Raw genomic sequence first — 21,490 nt, forward strand, 5'->3', positions numbered from 1 at the left:
ACATAGACTAACTTGCAATGTCCTGAGTCTGTTAAGGGAAGAAACAGAATAAATGCAAACTTATATGTATCAGCTAGCACATACCAGCAGGAGTAACATTGGAACTTGATTTTGAGAGTGCTTAGGAGACTGGAACATAAAATTGGATGTTATGTTAGAATCCCTTACCTCGAGGACATTGGATTCTTAGGCAAGGACCCAAGGGATGTGGCCCTTAGAAACTTAGACGAGTCCATGATGATGAGCATGGAAATGCCTGAATTGCCTTTGCAGACAGTAGGAGAAGGATAAAAGAGATTCAGGAAAATGGAGTGAACATATCCTGTGAGGTGAAAAAATACACTGGAATCTTAAGTACCACGAGAGCATAGAAGAGATATGACATTTGCCAAGGTCAACAGGAATGTTCTGGTTTAAGAGTACCAGAATTACCAAGAAGTTCAGTGGTGACTCTCCACTGTAGACTGGAGATGATGATTGGAAAGATAATTACAGACTTGGATCATTAAGAGTGATGGGGAAAAGGGATCTTAAGCAATAGAAGACAAATAGAAGAACTGAACCACCAGAAATGAGACAGTTAAAATTTCCATAACCAACAGTGAGGTCAGAGGGACAGCCAAGAAGCCCGGACCCACAGAGAGTTTTGGAGATGGTTAAGACAATATACTATCTCTAGGGGCAAAATTAAAGGACAGTCAACAAGGATACTGCTTAAACTCTACAGTTAAAAGGCAAGAGTGGAGAAGCAGGACACTGAGTGATCTTCCCCAGCAAGAGGTCACAATTACCTGTGCTGTTTCTTGACCTCAGTGCCTGAAAACATAGTCATGGCCTTGGAGAAGAAGTGGCCTGCAACACCATGGCAAATATTTACTGAAAAGATACCCCTGTTCTTCTGCAAAAGGAACTACTCCATTTATGCTCCCTTTAAGTGTACACTGAGAAAAGAAAAATACCACAATATTTCAAGGACTATTCGACACTTGATCTGAGTTGGTATCAACATGCCAAGAACCAAAGCATCCTCATGGCCCACCTGTTAGAGTGGGCATAAGGAGATGGAGTAATAAATGGAGTCAGGTTAAATCCTTATTTACAGTGTATCACCTAGAACTGCAGACATATGCAATAGTCATTCCCCAGCAATTAGGTGTAAAATTGGGATTGAATTCCTTTTTCCTTCATCATGGGAAAAAAAAAAGCTCCTTCATCATGTCCTTGGTCAGTAGAAAATGAGTTATAATACTAGAGAGGGCCCATTGGAGGCCTTTGAATAGGTCTTCTGGCTGGGATATTAAACGCAAAACAGTATCACATTATGAGTGGGACAGCCAAGATGAATGCCCCCTTTAAATGTCTAATGACAAAGATCACTTGAGTAGATCAGAAGAATCTTGGATAATGACTAATCTAACTACTGATTTATCTCATAATATTTATCCATGCTGCATTTTTTCTGATATTTTCTAATATCTACTGTGCTTTCACTTTTGTTTCTATGCAATTCTTTTTTTTTTTTTTTTTTTTTTTTGGTCTTTTTGCCATTTCTAGGGCCACTCCTGCGGCATATGGAGGTTCCCAGGCTAGGGGTCCAATCGGAGCTGTAGCCACCGGCCTACGCCAGAGCCACAGCAACGCGGGATCCGAGCCACGTCTGCAACCTACATCACAGCTCACGGCAACGCCAGATCGTTAACCCACTGAGCAAGGGCAGGGACCGAACCTGCAACCTCATGGTTCCTAGTTGGATTCATTAACCACTGCGCCACGATGGGAACTCCTGTTTCTGTGCAATTCTGTTGTAGCTTGAGTAATCAAAATGTCCTGGCAATGTTATTTATTTCCACTTGACTATTCCACAGATTTGTAGACTACAAAATCTATATGACTGTAACAACAGATGAATGAAAATGTTTGATAAATTTCAATTATTTTTATGATAATAACTCTCAGGACACTAGTAATATGAGGAACACAAATAAATTTAATAAAAGACATCTGTAAAACTTACTAAAATGTTGTCTATCAAAACTACAGCCAATGTCATGTGCTGTGAGGAACTTTAGAAATATCCCTTCAAGATTTGAAAGAAAAATAAATGTTTTCCACTATCACATTTCTGCTACTATAATTGAAATTCTCAGCCAATATAATTAAATAGAAACTAAACAGGAGATAAAAGAAGAGGAAAGCAAGAGGCAAAAATTCTAAAAACGAAGAGTACATTTTTATCTATATTTTTAAAACCTTGTAGATTTACCCGAATGAGTTGAAAACTTCCATTCATACAAAAACCTGCACATGGATGTTTATAGCAGCTTTACTGATAAAGGCCAAATTTTTTTATTTTAATGATTTTTATTTTTCCATTATAGTTTACAGTGTTCTGTCAATTTTATACTGTACAGCAAAGTGACTCAGTCACACAAATATGTATATTTACACACTCCCTTTCTCACATTATCCTCCATCATGCTCCATCATAAGTGACTAGATATTGTTCTCAGTGCTATACAACAGGATCTCATTGCTTTTCATTCCAAAGGCAATAGTTTGCATCTATTAACCCCAGATTCCCAGTCCATCCCATTCCCTCCCCCTCCCCCTTGGCAACCACAAGTTTTTTCTCCAAATCCATTAGTTTATTTTCTGTGGAAAGGTTCGTTTGTGCTACATATTAGATTCCAGATATGTGATGTCATATGGTATTTGTCTTTCTCTTTCTGACTTACTTCACCTAGTATGAGAGTCTCCTGTTCCATCCATGTTGCTACAAATGGCATTGTTTTGATCTTCTTTATGGCTGAAATGTATTCCATTGTGTATATATACCACGTTTTCTTTTTCTTTTTTTTTTTTTTAATTTTCCCACTGTACAGCAAGTATACCACATTTTCTTAATCCAAGTATCTGTGGGTGGACATTTAGGTTGCTTCCGTGTCTTGGCTACTGTGAATAGTGCTGCAATGAACATATGGGTGCATGTGTCTTTTTCATGAAAGGTTTTGTTCAAGGAAAGTTGAACAAAAGTCGGATGGTTGGGACATAAGGTAGTTCTGTACTTAGTTTTCTGAAGTACCTCCATGCTGCTTTCCATTTTGGTTAAACCAATTTATATTCCCGCCAACAGTGCAGGAGGGTTCCCTTTTCTCCACACCCCCCCCCCCAGCATTTGTTGTTTATGGACTTATTAACGATGGTCATTTTGACAGATGTGAGATGGTAATGATGGTCATTTTGACAGGTGTGAGATGGTACTGCACAGTACCAGTGATTTGCATCTCTCTAATAATCAGTGATGTTGAACATTTTTTCTCTTTTTTTTTTTTTTTTTTTTTTTTGTCTTTTGTCTTTTTGTTGTTGTTGTTGCTACTTCTTGGGCCGCTCCCACGGCATATGGAAGTTCCCAGGCTAGGGGTCGAATCGGAGCTGTAGCCACCGGCCTATGCCAGAGCCACAACAACGTGGGATCCGAGCTGCGTCTGCAACCTACACCACAGCTCAAGGCAACGCCGGATCGTTAACCCACTGAGCAAGGGCAGGGACTGAACCCGCAACCTCATGGTTCCTAGTCGGATTCATTAACCACTGCGCCACGACGGGAACTCCTGAATATTTTTTCATGTGCTTGTTGGCCATCTGTATATCTTCTTTGGAAAAATGTATATTCAGGTTTTATGCCCATTTTTAAATTGGGTTGTTGAGTTTTTGCTCTTGAGTTATATAAGTTGTTTGTATATTCTAGAGATTAAGGCCTTGTCAGGTGCATCATTTGAAACTATTTTCTCCCATTCTGTAAGCTGTCTTTTTGTTTTCTTTTTGGTTTCCTTTGCTGTGCAAAAGCTTGTCCGTTTGATTAGGTCCCATTGGTTTATTTTTGCTTTTACTTCTGTTGCTTTGGGAGACTGACCTGAGAAAATATTCATGATGTTGAGGTCAGATAATGTTTTGCCTATGTTCTCTTCTATGAGTTTGATGGTGTCTTCTCTTATATTTAAGTCTTTCTGTCATTTGGAGTTTATTTTTGTGCATGGTGTGAGGGTGTGTTCTAGTTTCATTGCTTTGCATGCAGCTGTCCAGGTTTCCCAGCACCAGTTGCTGAAAACACTGTCTTTTTCCCATTTTATATTCTTGCCTCCTTTGTCAAAGATTAATTGGCCAAAGCTGTGTGGGTTTATCTCTGGGTCCTCTACTCTGTTGCATTGGTCTGTATGTCTGATTTGGTACCAGTATCACACTCTCTTGATGACTGTGGCAGCTTTGTAATATTGCCTGAAGTCTGGGAGAGTTATGCCTCCTGCTTGGTTTTTGTTCCTCAGGATTGCTTTGGCAATTCTGGGTGTTTTGTGGTTCCATATAAATTTTTGGATTGTTTTGTCTAGTTCTGTGAAAAATGTCATGGGTAATTTGATAGCAATTGCATTGAATCTGTAGATTGCTCTGGGTGGTATGGCCATTTTTAAGATATTAAGTTGTCCAACCCAGAAGCATGGAATAACTTTCCATTTCTTTGAATACTCTTTCATTTCCTTGATTACTCTATAGTTCTTAGCATATAAGTCTTTCATCTTCTTGGTCAGGTTGATTCCTAGGTATTTAATTTTTTTGTGTGAAATTTTAAAAGGTATTATATTTTTGTATTCCTTTTCTAATATTTCATTGTTAGTACACAGAAATGCAAGCAATTTCTGAATTTTGATCTTGTATCCTGCTTGCTGAATTTGTTGATCAGTTTGAGTAGTTTTTTGGTGGCATCCTTAGGGTCTTCTATATATAGCATCATGTCATCTGCATAGAGTCACAATTTCACCTCTTCTCTTCCAATCTGGATACATTTTATTTCTCTTCTTTGTCTGATTATTGTGGCTAAGCCTTCCAATAATATGTTTAATGAAAGTGGTGAGAGGGGGCATCCTTGTCTTGTTCCAGATTTTAGTGGGAAGGCTTTCAGCTTTTTTCTGTTGAATATTATATTGGCTGTGAGTTTTTCAAAAGTGGCTTTTGTTATGTTAAGGTATGTTCCCTCTACACCCACTTTGGTAAGAGCATTTATCGTGAATAGATGTTGGACTTTGTCAAATGCTTTTTCTGCATCTATTGAGATGATAATGTGGTTTTCAACTTTTGTTAATGTGGTATATAACATTAATTGATTTGGGTATGTTGAACCTTCCTTATGAACATGAGATGAATCCCACTTAGTTGTAGCGTATGATCTTTTTCATATGTTGATGGATTCGGTTGGCTAAAAATTTTGTTGAGAATTTTCACATGTTTATTCATCAAAGACATTGGCCTATAATTTTATTTTTTGGTGGTATCTTCATCTGGTTTTGGAATTAGGTGATGGTGTCTTCATAGAATGTCTTTGGGAATCTTCCTTCTTCTTCAGCCTTTTGGAAAAGTTTAAGAAGGATGGATATAATTTCCTCTTTGTATGTTTAGTAGAATTTGCCTGAGAAGCCATCTGGTCCTGAACTTCTGTTTGTAGGTAGTGTTTTTATTACATATTCAATTTCAGTTCAAGTGATCAGTCTTTTCAGTTGATCTTTTTCTTCTTGACCAAGTTTTGGCAGGCTGTAAGTCTCTAGAAAGTTGTCCATTTCTTCTAGGTTGTCATATTTGTTGCACATAATGTATCATAGTATTCTCTGATGGTTTTTTGTATTTCTGCATATAACTGCCAAATCTTGGAAGCAAATAAGATATTCTTCAAGAGATGAATGGGTAAATTCATATATCAATACAATGGACAATTATTTAGCAGTTTCAAAAAATACAGCTATCAAGGTAAAAAAAGACAAAAATGCAGCTTAAAAGAATATTGTCAAATGAAAGAAGCCAGTGTTGGAAGGGCTGCATGCTATATGACTCCAAGAATATGGCATTCTGGGAAAGGAATAACTGAAGCCAGTAAAAAGATCAGAGGTTGCCAAAGGTTTGAAGAGAGGGAGAGATAAAGAGGTCATGCACAGGGGATTTTTAGGGCAGTAACAAGTATTCTGTACAATACAGTAATGGTGGATACATGACATTATACATTTGTCAAAATGCATAGAATGCACAGCATAAAGAGTGAAACATAATTAGAATCTTAAGTAATGCTGCCTCATACAAGACCAACATATACAAATCAATCATTCATCTATAGCTGCAAGAATTACATAGAAAATTTAATCGGATATAAGATACAATGAGAATAAAAACAAATACACTTTTAAAAATGAAAATGTGCAAAAAATTTTTAAATTATATCCAGATTTAAATTAAAACTGAATTGAAATATGAATACATCACACGTATAGATGATATAATTAAGCATTATAAAATTGTAATCGAAATATACACCAAAATGAATTTAATATACTTTAAAGAAATTCCAAGAGAATTTGTGACGAATTCAACAACCTGATTCTAAAGTTTATACTGAAGAATAAATGTTCATAAATAGATAACTTTTTAGAAGAATTTTATTGATTGGACTTGATCTACAAAATAATACAACAGGAAGTTCTAATGTGGTGTAGCAGCTTAAGCGTCTGGCATTGCTACAGCACTGGCACAGGTCACAACTGCAGCGTTGTGTCTATCCCCAGCCTGAGAACTTACACATGCCAAGGGTGCAGCCAAAAGATTAGTAAAAATAGAAAACAGTACAACCACATGAACCCACATTAATAAAAAGTTATCAATTACTAGCGTAAGAAGAGGTAAATAAATCCATATACCCTAACTGGTTTGAGAAGTCAACACACGAGGAGAGAGTACATGCAGGTAGGGCAGTTGCCCCATTGAGTTTTCACACAAGAGCCAACATCAATTGCTCATCAGGCAATGATAAACACTGCTGAAATCTGCCTGTAACTGAATAAGCGACCTCAAGCAAAAACTGTTCATCCACACATACTAGAGAGAAAATAATAAATTGTTGTTTTAAGTCACTTAGTTAGTTTGCTCTGCAGTGATGTACAAACAGAAGATGTTCACTAAGTGTTCCATCCTGGACGTACTGTGTAAGAGTTCAAAATTCCTGCTGAGATTATTTGATCACTAAAGTTCTTATATTACTTAAATTCTTAGGAGAGAAAAAAATCCTGTACGTCTGTCACGAGAGGAAAAAAATATGGTAGAGCTTAATTAAATTCAATTTTACAGATAATTAAGAAGATCTATTATAGATAAGGTGCAGTGCCAGATGGTAGTTGTACCAAAAGATGAACTAAATAAGTCATTGTTTCAAAGAAATAACATTCTAATAAAAATCATTAAAATAGCTGAGAAAAGCATAAATATCAATAGGTTATTGCCAATTACTTTGACTTTACAGTGATACACAAAGCGAACATGATTCCCTTGAATAAGCATTTACTTGGCAATGAACAAACTGAAAAATAGGTTTAACCCTTAATGTTGGGTTTTCCAGAATATAAGTCACAAGTTGCAATGTGTTTCAACAGTTTAATCCCATGGACACAAATAAACAGAAATTCCAGATAACTAGGTGTGATCATTAAATTAAATCAACAGAAAAATACTCCACATGAAAACTCTATGTAATTGCAAGTTTTGGCCCCAGGGTATTTTCAAGGAGCCCCAAATACCCAGAGCATTCGAGGATCTCTCCACTCATGACACAGGAGCCATGCAGAGGAGCATAAACTCTAATAATGAGAATGGAAATCCTTATTTTTCCTCTCCACAGACAATGCTTTACTGAAAGTGGCTGAATTACCTTCTGCTAAGCAGTAACTGAGAAATTTTCCCTAAGTTTAGAAAGGAAGTTCCTGGATTTGCTCTGGTGAGTTTTCATGGTGTCTAAAAGGGATGTTTATACTGAAAAATAGAAAGTCAATGGATAATAGGATTTGAGTGGGTGGGATAAAACCAGTCTTTGTTATTTATTTCATAAAAGCGAAAGTTACAAAGTTATCAACTGTGAATTTTTTAAATAAAAATTGCAAATCCAGGGAGAGATTTAAATTGTTTGTTTCAGAAACATATTGTGCAGTGTAATTCCCATTTTCTCAGCGATTCCTCCCTTTTTCATCTAGCAATGAAATCTGGGATAAATGAACCACAGGAGGAAATAACCTGATATCCTTCTATTCTTTTAAATATATATGTATATATACATATATATATATAATGATTTTCATCTTTTCCCATTATAGCTGGTTTACAGTGGTCTGTCAGTTTTCCACTGTACAGCATGGTGACCCAGTTATACACACATGTATACTTTTTTTGGAGTAGATTAGCAATGAGATATTCTTCTATTCTTATTATTTATTGACCTTAATGGTGACTTAGAAGAGATGTGAGATCCTACCTATATCAGAGATATTGGTCTAACAGTAGAGAAAAATGAGAAAACTAAGGATGTATCAAAATATTATAATGTCAGCAAAACAATCACATTTTCCATATTCACAAAATAAGGACCAATAAAGATCCCAAAGAGAAAGACTATAAGGACACAAAGATTATGAGAAGCATGGGAGCATATGCCTCCTGTCACAACCAGTCATCCTGGTTTCAAGTCTCTTCTGTGTTTTAGGGAGAAATTCTGATGTCAATGAAATATAAGAAAATTTGGTAATGATAAGACCATGGTTCATATTTTGAGAGAAATGCAGAAAATATTTCACAACAAGAAATAAATGATACAAATTATTAAATTATTCATATACACTTTTGTTATGTATTAAAAGCACTAATATCTGCTTTAAAATAAGCAAAGGAATGAAGATTTGAATGCCTCATTTGTTAAGAGAGTTACGTTGCAGATAAAAAGTACTCAGTGAGATCAAAGAAGCAAAAGTAATTAAAATTCTGGATCAACATTCAAAGTAGAATGCTACAAGACCTTTGCCATTTCAGTAAAGTGACTCTGTTCTATCAGTAATAATTTCTGAATCACTGATGATTATATCTTATTCTTGCTTTAATTTTTAGTTAATTAAAAATGAAGGATAGGTTTGAGATAGAAATCTTGTAAAATTAATTGTGATGACAGTTGTACAATTATAAATATAAAAAATTCATTGAGTTAATAAAAAAAAAGATAAAGGATGAGGAGTTGCATTGTGGCTCAGTGGTAATGAACCCAAATACTATCCATGAGGATGTGGGTTCAACCCCTAGCCATGCTCATTGGCTAAAGGATCTGGCACTGCCATGAGCTGTGCTGTAGATTGAAGGCGTGGCATGGATCTGGAGTTGCTATGGCTGTGATGTAGGCCAGCAGATGTAGTTTCGATTCGACCCCTAGCCTGGGGACTTCCATATGCCACAGGTGTGGCCCTAAAAAGTAAAATTAAATTAAATTAAATAAAAGATAAATAATTTTTAGGCGTTTATGAACATTTTATTTCCTTTTAAAATATTATACCAGGGGAGTTCCCATCGTGGCTTAGCGGTTAGCTAACCCGACTAATATCCATGAGGATGTGGGTTCGATCACTGGACTCAGTCAGGGGGATAAGGATCTGGCATTGCCCTGAGCTGTGGTGTAGGTTGCAGACGCAGCTTGGATCTGGTGTGTTGCTCCAATTTGAATCCTAGCCTGGGAACCTCCATATGCTGTGGGTGTGGCCCTAAAAAGACAAAAAAAAAATTATACCAGAAAGTTTCTGGCCTTTTGCCATTTCTTAGGATCTTGGTATTTTTTGGATTAATTTATGTGACATTTTGTGTTAAAGGTAATGATCATTTGTATATCATAATGCAAATAAGGTAATGTCAATAAAAATGTGCTTTTCACTTTCTATTATTATGCAATTTTCAGGAAATTCTTAGGAAAAAGGATTGGGGCTTTGTTCTTTCATACATGAAATAAAAGTATAACACTGCAATGAAAGAAGCAGTGTGGTAGGGCTACAAATAGATATAGTAACTAATGAGAAAGAATAGTCACCTCAAAAACTTATATATCAATATGAGTATGTGTTTGAACTGAGTGAAAGTTTTAAAGTCCATAAAATTTTGATGCACCATACTTCCCAATAATTAAATAATATATTTTCCTCTCCTTGGCCTGAAAAGGATGACATTAAAATTCATAATCCAATTTACCTAACTCTTATGCTTCAGTCAAAGTTATTTAAAATTACTCAATATGATTATTAGTATACAAAGTTACATAACATTTACAATGATGAACTGTTGATTCTGGCATTATTTCCATAGGTCTCCATTCTGTCTTGCAGCCAGCAGCCTCCTTGGAAACTGAGAAGGAATATGGCCAATTTCACTACAGTGAGTGGGTTTCTCCTCATGGGATTTTCTGCCAAGCCTGAGCTAGAAGTCTTATGGGCCTCTCTGTTCTTAGTCTTATACTTAGTGGCTTTAACTGGCAACACACTCATTATCGCTGCAACTTCCATGGATGACAGTCTCTACTCCCCTATGTATTTCTTCCTCAAATATCTTTCCTTCTTAGATATATGCTATATCTCTGTGACGGTACCAAGGTCCATTTGTAACTCTTTCAGGCATACTAGCAGTATTTCCCTCTGGGAATGCATACTGCAATGTCTGGCTTTCACTCTCTGTGGTTCTGCTGAGCTGGCCATGCTCACAGTGATGTCCTACGATCGCTACGTGGCCATCTGCCTTCCCCTGCGCTATGAAATCATCATGAATGTCAACACCTGTATTCACGGAATCCTAGCCGTCTGGATCATTGGGGTCGTCTCTGGAGTTATGCATACATCTGCTACTTTCTCCATCCACTTCTGTGGTGCCAATGTCATCCACCAGTTCTTCTGTGAGGTTCCCCAGCTCCTAAAACTCGCCTGTTCTGATGAGTATGTCCGTGAGCTTGGGGTCACAGGCTTTCTGTCCTTGGTGGCATTTCTTTGCTTCCTCTCCATTGGCTTCTCCTACACACGCATATTCTCTACTGTGCTGAGGATCCCATCTGCCGAGGGGAAAGCCAAGGTCTTTGCCACTTGCCTCCCCCATCTAGCTGTGGTCACACTGTTTCTCTCTACTGGTGCCTTTGAGTTTCTGAAGCCACATTCTGACTCTCCAACTGCATTAGACTTTTTGCTTACTCTTTTTTATACTGTTCTGCCTCCCACACTTAATCCGATGATCTACAGCCTGAGAAACAAAGCCATGAAGGCAGCTCTACAAAGGGTTGTTAAAAGAAGAAAAGCCTACCTCTTTTGCTGAGTCACGTCTATCCCTTGCTCATTAAAGAGACAAATCACAATCTACTGGAAAAACATAACAGAGTCAATCAAGAAATTAAAGCTCAAACAGAACTCGTTATGAGGAAAGTCATAGGAATGGACTATCTTTGAGTAACAAAAACACTGACATGGAGTTAGACAAAAATTACTCTAGTAAATACCATAGATTTGAACCTCACTCCACAATGTCAAGTCTGATGAAAATGTGAATTTCTTTAATTCTAAAGACTTCAAATTAATTTTCCTTCCTGACCCTTTCTATCAAGGTAAAGATAACTCATTTTTTTTTCTGAGTTACAATTAAATTTGTAATATCATATAGTATTGAAGCATACAGAAGAACCACCTGGTTCAATACTCTCTGGCTTTTTAAGGATCCAACTACTGTCCTATTCATCTTGCAGGGTTTTAATTAATAATACACAATGGTCACCATGGGAAGTCTCACTATGTCAGTTATGGTATGTAAGTGAGAAGTTTGAATGGTACAACAATCAGGGACTCACAGAATGAATATAAAAAGAAATAACAAAACACAATTAAAATGTTTTAAGAAGGTACGTTTGAAAAATAACAAAAGTTTAATATGAATGTTATATATATAGACCAAAAAATTAAAATTTAATGGATAGTATAAGCAGTAGATAAAATGCAAAAAAAGACAGAATTTTGCACTGACAGATCCAGGAATTTCCCACAAAATGGGGAAAAAAGGAAATTTTTTTGTTAATTAGAAAGACTTAGGAGTCACAAAGATGGGGGACAAACGTTTAATATTTGTCTAACAATAGTTTCAGAAAGATCTAGTGTCCATGTATAGAGAGAATGTATGATAAGTAATATCTAGAGAAATAATGTTTAAGCCTTTTTCCTCAGAATTCTTAAAAACACAGATCTTCAGGTTTGAGAAGCACAAAAGAATTGGTCAGCGTGTGTAAAATGAATGCAAATGCATTTAAATTATTCTGAAACTATAGAATAATAAAAGCTGAAATTAAAAAAATTTAAAACAGAAAAACTGATTTTAAAACCATACCAGTGTTACTTCCCATGAGCTTTATTGTTTTACTTTTCATGTTTAGTTCTATAATCCATTGGAAATGAATCATCGTGATGGTATAAGGTAAGTGTTACTGGTCATTTTACTCACCAATATCCAATTAACTGCAATAATTAACTAGAAACAAATTTTCCCCCTAAAGAATTGCAGTTGGTGCAATTGAAATAAATTTAGGAATTGTATGTCTGTGAGGGTCTCTCATCTGTTCAATTGATCTATATATTTATGCTTATTCTACCAACCTCTATCAATTCCTAGAGCTATACAGTCATTTTTATACTGGATAGTGTAAGTTTTCCAACTCTGCTTCCAGATTTTGTTATCTGCTCTGGGTCTTTTGCTTATCCACATGTTTTACAATTAAGGTTTTGATTTTTAAAAGATACCTACTAAGATGTTGACTGAGGTACATTATTGAATCCATAGATCAAAATGAACTGTCTTCTTACCTCCAATGGACTTAGCAGAGGATTTTAAAACCTTTCCTTATAAGTCTGCTGGCTCATTGCTATTACTCATTTCAGTATGGTACATACATTCTTCTTTAATTACATAATAGAAACCAGTTAAAAGCATAAGAAAAAGAAAAAACTTCCTGCTTTAAAAGATTGCATCTTCCAATTTAAGAATACAATACTTGGTATTTTTTTTAGGTTCTTAAGAACTCTATCAGAAATGATACATATTATGGATGCAGTAGTTTTATACAACTTTAATTCATTTCTACGTATCTGATGTTACTGTAAAGTGATTTTTAAAATTTAATTGTCTAATGTTTGTGGTCAGTATATAGAAATTCAATTTACTTTGTATATTGACTTTATATTCATTCATCTTCCATATTTAATAATAACTTCTAAAAGATCTTTATACATATTATTAAAATTTCTATTACACATCGTTATCTGTAAATAAAGAGTTTTATCTCTTACTTTCCAAAACTTAAAACTTTTATTTACTTTCCTTGCTTTTGACCTGGTCAGGTACAGATTAAGATCAAATTTTGGTTCACCTTCTCCACAGAAGTGTAATCAGGGGCAAGTGGCTTATTTTTTTCTGAAACTTTTCTATGTTAACACATGGATACAACACCTATCCTGAAAAACAATTGAGATAATGTGTAAGATGTGTTGTACAGATCTTCGCAATTTCTCAAATAAATAAGATACTATAAAAATTTAGAATACTCTAATGCTGTAATGGTGGTAATTAAATCACCTTAACTCTAACATAAAAGCTAAAAGATAAAATCATTCAAAATTATTCTAGAAGAGTGATATCACCAAGAAGACAATATAAATCATTACCAGCTTCTATCCCCCTCAGGAGGAGAATAACTAGCAACTATTCATAGATAAGGCATCACTGAGAAATTGGCAGAACACAGAGGTGAGGCCAAAGCAGCCCCCTGCACCACAGAGACCAGGACAAATGGCACTAGAAGGGGAGGAGGAGGAGCTCCTTGCTGCCTGCACTGCCTTTCCTCCAGGTCAGTGCAGCACCACACTGAGACATCTCCCTTGAGTCCATGATTCCTCCAGTGGGGAAAAAAAGATCAAGGTGGACATCCCATGCCCCCAGCATTGTGGGTCACTGCCTGGGGACCCCCACTTCAGGCTTACCCCACAGGGACGGCAAGAGGGCTCTACAGAGCTTGACTGCTGGGAATGGGAATGTGATGGAGAAGAGGAAGGGGCTTCCAATAACTAGTATTTGCATCTTAGCAGTGGAGTCGCTGCCCGTACCACCCAGCAGTAGTCCCAGCTAGCAGTTTTGCTCTTTTTCAGAGACAAAAACATGGCACAGTCTGACCAGGAACGTGGTCAGGGCACAGGTCTGCCTATTTGGGGCCCTCAAATGAAGACCCTTTCCAGGCCTGCAGCCTGGGATGCTGCCTCTGCACTGAGCCAACTCTTAACCCAGCCCACTGCTGAGTGGAGCTCCCAGCGTTATCTGAACAGAAAGGCTTATCAGAACACCTACACAACTGCATGTGCCACTGATGCTCAAATGGAAGCCTGGAAGACAGAGCTGATTGTTTATAGAGGAAATCCAGGGACTCTGATCAGTATGGGAACTCGGGACATGGGTCAGCTTCAGTCAAGTCCATGAAGAACCTTGCTAGCCTTGGAGCTGGTTCTCCCTCTCCATGTAGGCAGGGAGACAGATTGGTAGCCCCACCCATTATTTAATACAGCTTTCAGCTTGCCCAACCAGGGAACCTAGCGAGACTATGGACAAGCTGCACAGCCCATATCGTAGCCGTGCTTCAAGTGGACTTCAGCAAAGAACACAACCCATGGCATTCCCCATCTACAGAGCGAAACCAGTGGCCCTATTTGGGCAGGGAATTCAGTGCACGGTATTGCCTCATTCAGGACACAAACAACAAGATGTGAAGATCCTGGGGCCAATTTGGCTGACCTGCCAGGGAAGAGAAGCTAATTCATACCCTCACCTATGGATCAGTATAATAGCCAGTCCCAACTGTCTAGGAAGCCTGATCAGAGAACCCAGGCAACAGCAGAGACCATCCTACACAGCATCACACTGGAAAGAGAACCAAGCCAGCAGTCTTATCCTACTATTTCTCAGCTAGGGGTACACTCTCCTCCCCTCTGCCACCTCACAGGTCAGGAGGTAGCCTCTTGCAAAACTAGACCCTGACAGCAAGCCCAACTGCCCAAGGAAATTACCAGCAATCTACAGATTCAATGTTGTTTCTGTCAAAATACCAATGGCATTTTTCACAGAACTACAACCAATAATCCTGAAATTTGTGTAGAACCACGAAAGACCCCAAATAGCCAAAGCAATCTTGAGAAATAATAACTAAGCTGAAAACATGTTAACTCTACCTGATTTCAAACAATACTACAAAACTATCATAGTCAAAGCAATGGGATAGTGGCATTAAAAACAGATGTACAGATTCAATGAAATTGAACAGAGAGCCTAGAAATAAACCCTTGCCCATATAGTCAATTCATCTACAACAAAGGAGACAAGAATATACAATGGGGAATACGCAGCATCTTTTAGAAATGGCGCTGGGAAAACTGAACAGCTACAAGCTAAAGAATCAAACCGGACTACTTTCTCACACTATAAATAAATGTAAACTCAAAAAGGATTAAAGACTTAACGTAAGACCTGAAACCATAACACTCTTAGAAGAAAACTTAGGTAGTACAATCCTTGAATTGGTCTTAACATTATTTCTTAACATGTCACCTCAGGCAAGGGCAACAAAAGAAAAATAAATAAGTGGGACTACATCACACTGAAAAAACCTTCATACAGGGAAGGAAATAATCAACAAAAAGAAAGACAGCCTACTGAATAGGAGAAGATATTTCATAAGAGGTTAATATCCAAAATAGAAAAAGAATCACATACCTTAACATTTAAAATACCAAACTGATTTAAAAACATGTCATGGTTGGGAAGGGGGAAGGGCAGGGAATGGGATGGACTGGGATTTTGGGGTTAATAGATGCAAACTATCTGATTTAGAATAGATAAAAAGTGAGATCCTGCTGTATAGCACTGGGAACTGTATCTAATCACTTGTGTTGGAGCAAGATATAGGATAAGCGTAAGAAAAAGAATATGTGTGTGTGACTGGGTCACTTTTGCTGTACAGTAGAAAATTGGCAGAACATTGTAAACCAACTCTAATGGAAAAAGTAAAAATCATTAATAAAAAGCTATTAATTAGGGCAAAAAAAAGCAAGTTCCCAAAAAAGGGGACAGAAGATCTGAATATACATTTTTTAAAAAAATGACACAAGATGGCCAAGAAACACATTAATATTAATGGCATACTCAAACCACAATGAGATATCACCTCACCCCTGTCAGAATGGGCATTATCAAAAAGACAGCAAATAACAAATGGTGGAGTTCCCGTCGTGGCGCAGTGGTTAACGAATCCGACTAGGAACCATGAGGTTGCGGGTTCGGTCCCTGCCCTTGCTCAGTGGGTTAACGATCCAGCGTTGCCGTGAGCTGTGGTGTAGGTTGCAGACGCGGCTCGGATCCCGCGTTGCTGTGGCTCTGGCGTAGGCCGGTGGCTGCAGCTCCGATTCAACCCCTAGCCTGGGAACCTCCATATGTGGCGGGAGCAGCCCAAGAAATAGCAACAACAACAACAACAACAACAACAAATAAATTAAAAAAAATAACAAATGGTGGTAAGAATGTGAAGAAAAGGGAACCCTCATCACATATGGTAGAATGCAAATTGGTATGACCAATATGAAAACAGCATAAAAATTTGCCCCAAAAGTAAAAATAAATCCACCATATAATCCAGCAATTCGCTACTAGGCATCCCCCCAAAGAAAATTAAAACACTAATTCAAAAAGATACATGTTCTTTAAGGGTAATGAAATGTTATGGCTACAGGTGCACCTCTCCAAGATTATCTGAAGCAGAGCAAAACTAGAGAGCGACAGAATTTTAACAATATTTCTTTTTTTCTTTTTTATCATTTATTTCTGTATATATTTTTTCTACTGCAAATCATGGTGACCCAGCTACACACACATGCATACATAATTTTTTCTCACATTAAGTGTTCCATCATAAGTGACTAGACAGAGTTCCCAGTGCTACACAGCAGGATCCCATTGCTAATCCATCCCAAAGGCTACATTCTGCATCTATTTACCCCAAACTCCCAGTCCCTCCCACTCCCTCCCCCTCCCCCTTGGCAACCACAAGTCTATTCTCCAAGTCCATGATTTTCTTTTCTTTGGGGAGGTTCCTTTGTGCCGTATATTAGATTCCAGATATAAATGATAGCATATGGTATTTGTCTTCCTCTTTTTGACTTACTTCCCTCAGGATGAGAGTCTGTAGTTCCATCCATGTTGCTGCAAATGGCCTTATTTTCTTCTTTTTAATGGCTGAGTAGTATTCCGTTGTGTATATATACCACATCTTCCTAATCCAATCATCTATCAGTGGACATTTGGGGTGATTCCATGCCTTGGCTTTTTTTTTTTTTTTTTGGTCTTTTTGTCTTTTTGCCCTTTCTAGGGCCACTCCCACGGCATGTGGAGATTCCTAGGCCAGGGGTCTAATTGGAGCTGTAGCTGCCGACCTACACCACAGCCACAGCAACTCAAGATCCAAGCCACGTCTGCAACCTATACCACAGCTCATGGCAAGGTTGGATCCTTAACCCAGTGAGCAAGGTCAGGGATCGAACCCACAACCTCATGGTTCTTAGATTCGTTAACCACTGAGCCACGATGGAAACTCCGATGTCTTGGCTATTGTGAACAGAGCTGCAGTGAACATGCGGGTGTGTGTGTCTTTTTCAAGGACAGTTTTGTCCAGATATATGCCCAAGAGTAGGATTGCTGGGTCATATGATAGTTCTATGTATAGTTTTCTAAGATACCTCCATACTGTTCTCCATAGTGGTTGTACTAGCTTGCATTCCCACCAACAGTGCAGGAGGGTTCCCTTTTCTCCACACTCCCTTCAGCATTTGTTATTTGTGGACTTACTAATGATGGCCATTCTGACTGGTGTGAGGTGGTACCTCACAGTAGTTTTAATTTGCATTTCTCTAATAATCAGGGATGTCAAGCATTGTTTCAAGTGTTTGTTGGCCATCTATACATCTTCCCTGGAGAAATTTCTCTTCAGGTCCTTTGCCCATTTTTCAATTGGGTTGTTGGCTTTTTTGCTGTCGAGTTGTATAAGTTGTTTGTATATTCTAGAGATTAAGGCCTTGTCAGTTGCATCATTTGAAACTATTTTCTCCCATTCTGTAAGCTGTCTTTTTGTTTTCTTTTTGGTTTCCTTTGCTGTGCAAAAGCTTGTCCGTTTGATTAGGTCTCATTGGTTTATTTTTGCTTTTACTTCTGTTGCTTTGGGAGACTGACCTGAGAAAATATTCATGATGTTGAGGTCAGATAACGTTTTGCCTATGTTCTCTTCTAGGAGTCTGATGGTGTCTTGTCTTATATTTAAGTCTTTCTGTCATTTGGAGTTTATTTTTGTGCATGGTGTGAGGGTGTGTTCTAGTTTCATTGATTTGCATGCAGCTGTCCAGGTTTCCCAGCACCAGTTGCTGAAAACACTGTCTTTTTCCCATTTTATATTCTTGCCTCCTTTGTCAAAGATTAATTGGCCAAAGCTGTGTGGGTTTATTTCTGGGTCCTCTGTTCTGTTGCATTGGTCTGTATGTCTGATTTGGTACCAGTATCACACTCTCTTGATGACTGTGGCAGCTTTGTAATATTGCCTGAAGTCTGGGAGAGTTATGCCTCCTGCTTGGTTTTTGTTCCTCAGGATTGCTTTGGCAGTTCTCGGTGTTTTGTGGTTCCATATAAATTTTTGGATTGTTTGTTCTAGTTCTGTGAAAAATGTCATGGGTAATTTGATAGCAATTGCATTGAATCTGTAGATTGCTCTGGGTAGTATGGCCATTTTTACAATATTAATTTTTCCAACCCAGGAGCATGAACTATCTTTCCATTTCTTTACATCTTCTTTAATTTCCTTGATTAATGTTTTATAGTTCTCAACATATAAGTCTTTTTACCTCCTTGGTCAGGTGTATTCCCAGGTATTTGATTTTTTGGTTTGCAATTTTAAAAGGTATTGTATTTCCGTATTCCTTTTCTAATATTTCATTTTTAGTATCCAGAAATGTGATTGATTTCTGAATATAATCTTATATCCTGCTACCTTGCTTCATTTGTTGATTAGTTCAAGTAGCTTTCAGGTTGAGTCCTCAGGGTTTTCTATATATAGTATCATGTCATCTGCACACAGTGACTGTTTTACCTCTTCTCTTCCTATTTCTATGACTTTTATCTCTTTTGTTTGTCTGATTGCTGTGGCTAGGACTTCTAATACTATGTTGAATGAAAGTGATGAGAGTGAGCATCCTTGTCTTGTTCCAGATTTTAGTGGGAAGGCTTTCAGCTTTTCTCCATTGAGTATTATACTGGCTGTGGGTTTGTCATAAATGGCTTCCAAGTATTTCTTTTTTATTTTTTAGGGCCCTCGCCTGCAGCATATGGAAGTCCCCAGGCTAGAGATCTAATCATAGCTGCAGTTGCAGGTCTATGCTACAACCACAGCAACACCAGATCTGAGCCACATCTGTGACCTATGCCACAGCTTGTGGCAATGCTGGAAGTACATTAGAAATCTATACACAGAACTACCATATAACCCAGTAATCCCACTCTTGGGCATATATCCAGACAAAACTTTCCTTAAAAAAGACACATGCACCCATGTGTTCATTGCAACACTATTCACAATAGCCAAGACTTGGAATCAACCTAAATGTCCACCAACAGATGAATGGATTAAGAAGTTGTGGTATACATACACAATGGAATACTACTCAGCCATTAAAAAGAACAAAATAATGCCATTTGCAGCAACATGGATGGAACTACAGACTCTCATACTGAGGGTAGTAAGTCAGAAAGAGAAAGACAAATACCACATGCTATCATTTATATCTGGAATCTAATATATGGCACAAAGGAACCTCCCCAAAGAAAAGAAAATCAAGGACTTGGAGAATAGACTTGTGGTTGCCAAGGGGGAGGAGGAGAAAGTGAGGTGGATTGGGAGCTTGGGATTAATGGATGCAAACTATTGCCTTTGGGATGGATTAGCAATGGGATCCTGCTGTGTAGCACTGAGAACTATGTCCAGTCACTTACGATGGAGCATGATAATTGGAGAAAAAAGAATGTATACATGTATATGTAACTGGGTCACCATGCTGTAAGGTAGAAAAAAATTGTAGTGGGGAAATAACAATAAAAAAATAAAGGAAAAAAAGTAAAAAAAAATTTAAAAAAGAAGATGTGAGAAGAAAGAATGTATACATGTATATGTAAATGGGTCACCATGATGTACAGTAGGGAAAAAAAAATAACGTATTGGGGACATAAAATTTAAAAAATAAAATAAAATAATAACCTGAAAAAAAATCAAATTTTACATCCAAAAGATGTAAAAAGGGGAGAGAAGCAGTTACACCTGAGCTGAAAGAAGTGTAGTTTATGAGAGACAAAGAAGAAAGAGAAGCCTTAATCTTATAGGAAAAGGGAAACGCCCCCAGCTTCCAATTTTAAAAGTCCTACTAAAACATATTTTATCAGGTAAAGAGTGTAGAAATCTGTGACTTAACTAGCTCTCCAGGTGAAAGTTTGAGTTCTTTCCCAAGTATTAACAAATGCTCTGCATGAAGGTGGAAAAGATTATTTACCTTTATTCTAAGTCAATTATTCATTGCCACATTTAAAGAGTACTATATATATGATGTTATGAAAAAATGAAAGGAAACTGCCATATAATTAGAGAGCAGTCATTAGACAAGAAGATTGGGCCAGACCTTATGCTCAAATTTTGACTGTTAGTTTAACAGACTTTTAAAAGGAAAATCTGATTCTTACTCTGAAAGGTATTTATAATATAATTAACAAGAGAAAATGTATATGTCATAAAAATTAGAAAACACCTCAAGAAAATATTCAGTCAAGGGCTATATTATCATATATATATATATATATGTATATCAGTGTATGAAAGCATAAATAATCATATTCATGGAGCTATGAAGAGATTGGCCAAAGGAGAAAGCAGACTAAACAGCAATGAGAAGTGGAAAATCATGTTTATTGATAGGTGGAAAGAAGGTAGAAATTCTTGATAACCAGGCACAGATAGGTATAAGTGCCACATTAGAAAATATTAGATATACTTGAACAAGGGATAAAGACATTAGAGTTATCTGAACAAGGGATAATCAAGCCAAAAGGAGAAAGTTGTACATTTTCTGGAACATGCTTGTAGCATGAATGTTAATAATTAGAATGCAACCAATGAAGCCAGTTAAGCTCTTGATGAAATAAGCTGGGAGAGAGTTGATGAAAGAAAATCCGAAGAAAATGACTGTGAAAATGGTGAAAAAAGACAAAAATGAGGATGATTTTATAGTTTTTTTAAAAAGTGTTACAGTACCATCTGGATTTTAAAAAGATAAAAAGATGAATCTATGTTTCCAACCCATATATTAGGAGAATATTTGGAGGAAAAACTTTTATTAAAAAACCTTTGAAATGGAATGGAAGACATTTCACATGTGGAGGACAACATATTGCCCTCTCTTGTCTTCAGTCTCAATTAATTAATTTGTTTATTTTGTGGCAAATATTGTTTAGTGGATGCCAAACA

At 37.2% G+C, this 21,490-nt stretch overlaps 1 protein-coding gene across 1 annotated transcript; it reads left to right on the forward strand.

The window, feature by feature from the left end:
* The first annotated feature begins 10,242 nt into the window (after window positions 1-10,242).
* On the forward strand, window positions 10,243-11,181 carry LOC146401433 (olfactory receptor 14J1-like). The gene has a single exon (XM_084970517.1). The coding sequence runs from the start codon at window positions 10,243-10,245 to the stop codon at window positions 11,179-11,181; it is 939 nt and encodes a 312-aa protein (XP_084826643.1).
* The last annotated feature ends 10,309 nt before the right edge of the window (window positions 11,182-21,490 follow it).

Source organism: Sus scrofa, chromosome 7 (genome assembly GCF_054392235.1).
Source record: "Sus scrofa isolate SSC_HxYL_T2T_F1_AM1 chromosome 7, Sscrofa_HxYL_maternal_Yorkshire_Landrace_v2.0, whole genome shotgun sequence".
Taxonomy (NCBI): domain Eukaryota; kingdom Metazoa; phylum Chordata; class Mammalia; order Artiodactyla; family Suidae; genus Sus; species Sus scrofa.

Coding starts and splice junctions, on each gene's coding strand:
- LOC146401433 (XM_084970517.1), top strand. CDS start 10,243: ATGGCCAATTTCACTACAGTGAGTGGGTTTCTCCTCATGGGATTTTCT.